The sequence below is a fragment of the Ixodes scapularis genome, unplaced genomic scaffold, assembly GCF_016920785.2.
Source record: "Ixodes scapularis isolate PalLabHiFi unplaced genomic scaffold, ASM1692078v2 PGA_scaffold3__209_contigs__length_174095766, whole genome shotgun sequence".
Classification (NCBI taxonomy): domain Eukaryota; kingdom Metazoa; phylum Arthropoda; class Arachnida; order Ixodida; family Ixodidae; genus Ixodes; species Ixodes scapularis.
Genome location: NW_024609868.1, coordinates 50,335,807 through 50,339,104, shown reverse-complemented (window position 1 = coordinate 50,339,104; position 3,298 = coordinate 50,335,807). Strand labels below are relative to the sequence as shown.

The 3,298-nt window shown below is 44.0% G+C and overlaps 1 protein-coding gene across 1 annotated transcript; it reads right to left on the bottom strand.

Moving 5' to 3' along the window:
* Positions 1-326: 326 nt before the first annotated feature.
* On the bottom strand, positions 327-1,252 carry LOC115332527 (the record flags this gene model as incomplete). The annotated part of the gene is given in 4 exon segments (XM_040210844.3): positions 327-331; positions 474-566; positions 569-683; positions 857-1,252. Coding segments are annotated over 4 exon segments (609 nt in total), but the record flags the coding sequence as incomplete, so codon positions are not given.
* Positions 1,253-3,298: the final 2,046 nt, after the last annotated feature.

Below are 3,298 nucleotides of genomic sequence, written 5' to 3'. Positions count from 1 at the left end.
CTTAGAACCAGACACCTAGAAATTTTAGGGAGGACGCTCTTTCTAATTCTGAGTTTCTAAATTGTACCGAGAATGTACTAAAACTAACATATTTTGTTCTGTTCATATTCAATTCTATTTGACTAGACTCTAGCCGCAGCGCAAGTTCACGTCACCACATGTTTGATAAACTTTCTAATACCACTGAGATCCTTATCCGTAAAAAAACACATTGGTGTTGTCTGCATAAAGTATATCTGGGGTTCGCGGAGAGAGAGAGAGAAAGAAAAATTAGTTTATTGGAAAGGAGAAGAGGTTATCCTGCGAAGATTGGCAGGATGGCTACTTCACACTTAGGGGAGGGAAAGAGGGGAGGTATAGATTATAAAGAGAGACAGAGAAGAAAAAAAGAAAAAAAGAAAATATATACATACTTATACATTCATCTATGCACATATATATACATATATTTACATACACATACATAAACATACATATGCATAAGGAAAAGAAAATTCTGTCCGTTATTGTTTTTTCATGTAAAAGTATGTTCTGGATTTAGAGTATTCGGTCCAGTTTTGTTTTTTAAGAAAGCGGATGAAGGAGGTCGTTGATTTGACCCTTTCCGATGCGGAGTCCCATGGTCCGAGCAGGTGAGTCAGGGAAAGTGGTCCTCCGTTGGGAAGATGGAGAGAGTTTGCCAAAGTTGAGGCTTGGGCGAGTTGGTACATACTTCGGAAATTAAAAACAGCGCGGAAAGACGAGGACCAGACAAAGAAGTGACACGGACGTAGCGCTGTCAGCGCTACGTCCGTGTCACTTCTTTGTCTCGTCCTCGTCTTTCCGTGCTGTTCTTAATTTCCGAAGAGTTTGCCAGTTCATTTCGTTGACTTGTGTATAGGCTACACTGGCACAGGACGTGTTCGAGTGTGTCTGTGACGGCACAGTTCTCACAGAGAGGAGAGTCTAGCTGGCCGATGAGGTTGAGATAGAATCCCGTTGAAGCTACGTTGAGTCGTACTCGGTGGAGCGTAGCTTCAGTGCGGCGTTTAAGGCCGCGGGGTGAACGAAAGACAAGGAAAGGGTCAATGCTGTGCAGGTGTCTGTAATAATAAAGCGGATTTGCCCAGAGGGAACTTATCATAGTTTTAGCAACACAGTTGATTCTGGCCCCATTATCTGTTCGTGAAAATGGGATTTTTAAACCAGAATTACGTCGGTGAGCATCCTTGGCAGCTAAATCAGCACTTTCATTGCCTTGGATACCACAGTGGCTTGGAATCCATTGTAGTATCAGACTATGCCCATTTTCGATAGCCTCCTGGTGAAGTTTCGAAATTTGATGAACAAGCTGTGCATTGACGTTCTTGTTTTTAGTGGATTTGAGGCTCTGAAGAGCTGCCCTAGAATCGGTAAAAATTGACCAATCTCGTGAGTCACATGCAGAAATGAAGCGAAGTGCTTCTCGAATCGCTACTAATTCTGCAGCTGTTGATTATGTCGTGTGACCCAATTTTCCATGGAGTCTCTCATTGATTGATGGTATTACGAAGCTGTAAGTGGAGCTTTCGTCAGTGCAGGACCCGTCGGTATAGACATGTGTTCGCGAACGGTGATGAACACTAATTATTTCCAAAGAGTGTTGCCTCAATGCGGTTAACGGAATGTGTTTTTTGGAATATAGCCCTTGAATATTTCTCTTTATATTAATTATTGGATAGGCCCATGGGGGCGAAGAAGAGAACTCTGCTGGTTCGAAATCTCTTGGAGTGTTTAAGCTGCCAGAATTAATAATTTGAGCAAATCCAGAGGCACTTCTGCTATCTGATATATCTGCAAGATAGTGTTCTTTATGTCTGGTAAGATGACGAAGGTGTGTTCGAAGGGTCTCTTGCAGTCTAAGGACACCTATGGGAATAGCGCCTGCTTCAGCTACAGTTCCGACATTGGAAGTACATTTTGGGAGCCCTAGACAGGCACGTAGGGCTTGAGCCTGCATACTCTCAAGCGCTCTTATATTTGTGCGGCACATCCCATGAAGTACGGGCAGACTGTATCGCATAATGCCGACAAAAAGAGCGTTATGTAGTTGGACAAGTGAAGCTACAGATGGACCCCACGTAGTTCCACTTATGAATCGTAAGAGCTGGGTAATGCTAAAAAGCTTTCTTTTCAGTTGCCTAACGTGTGGTGTCCATGTTAAACCTTTGTCTAGGATAAGACCAAGAAATCTGTGAGTTTGGACATATGATATAGGGTGAGCATCAATAGTGAGCTGATGCCTAAGCGTACTTTTTCGTGTAAAAGCTATAGCTGCGGATTTTGATGGGCATAGCGATAGTCCACGGCATTTTAAGTAATTTGAAATTATCTCAAGTGCTTTCTGTAAGCGAGTCACATTAAATCGCTGCGTGATTGATGAGGTCCATATGCAGATATCATCCGCGTAGAGAGTTATTCTGACGTTTCGAGGAAGTTTGTTCACAAGTCCTATGAGGGTGATATTGAAAAGTGTGGAACTGAGAACACCACCCTGTGGCACGCCACGAGCAACAATATACTCAGCTGTTTTCCCTTCTGTCGTCACCATATGAATTGTTCTGTTTTCAAGATAGTCTAAAATCCACGCATACAGACGTCCTCCTATCCCGGCATAGCAGAGTGCGTTGCAGATAGCCTTGTGGCTTACACAGTCAAAAGCGCCCTTAATATCGAGGAACACTGCAGTGGTGATTCTTCGGGATTTCTTTTGTTTTTCGATGCTCGTTGTGAGGTCAATGATATTATCAAGAGAGTTGCGTCCGCGTCGGAAACCTGCCATAACTTCGGGGTATATGTCATACTGCTCTAGGTACCATTCAAGTCGGGTATGTATTATCCTTTCCATGATTTTTCCGACACAAGAGGACAAAGCAACTGGACGGAACGATGAAAGGTCTAGGGGGGATTTACCTTGCTTAAGGATGGGTATAATGCGCGATGTTTTCCAATCCCGGGGCACCTGGCCCGTTTCCCACGATGTGTTATATAGTTTCAAGAGCCTCACTTTGCCTATTGTACCCAGGTGAAATAAGGCCGCGTAAGTTATACCGTCGGGACCGGGAGAGGTTGAGAAACGTAGTCCAGAAAGGGCCTCGTCTAGTTCTCGTATATCGAACGGTGCGTCCATGTATGGACACGCTCGGAAGGGATTGTTGGATTTAACAAGTGGAATGGTCGAATTTCCGACGTTTTCCGTGAGCTTTTTACAGTACTCTTCAGCCACAGCTAGTTCCGAAAGATCTAGTCGGAGGGCTAGTGCACGAAAAGGTTAACGCTG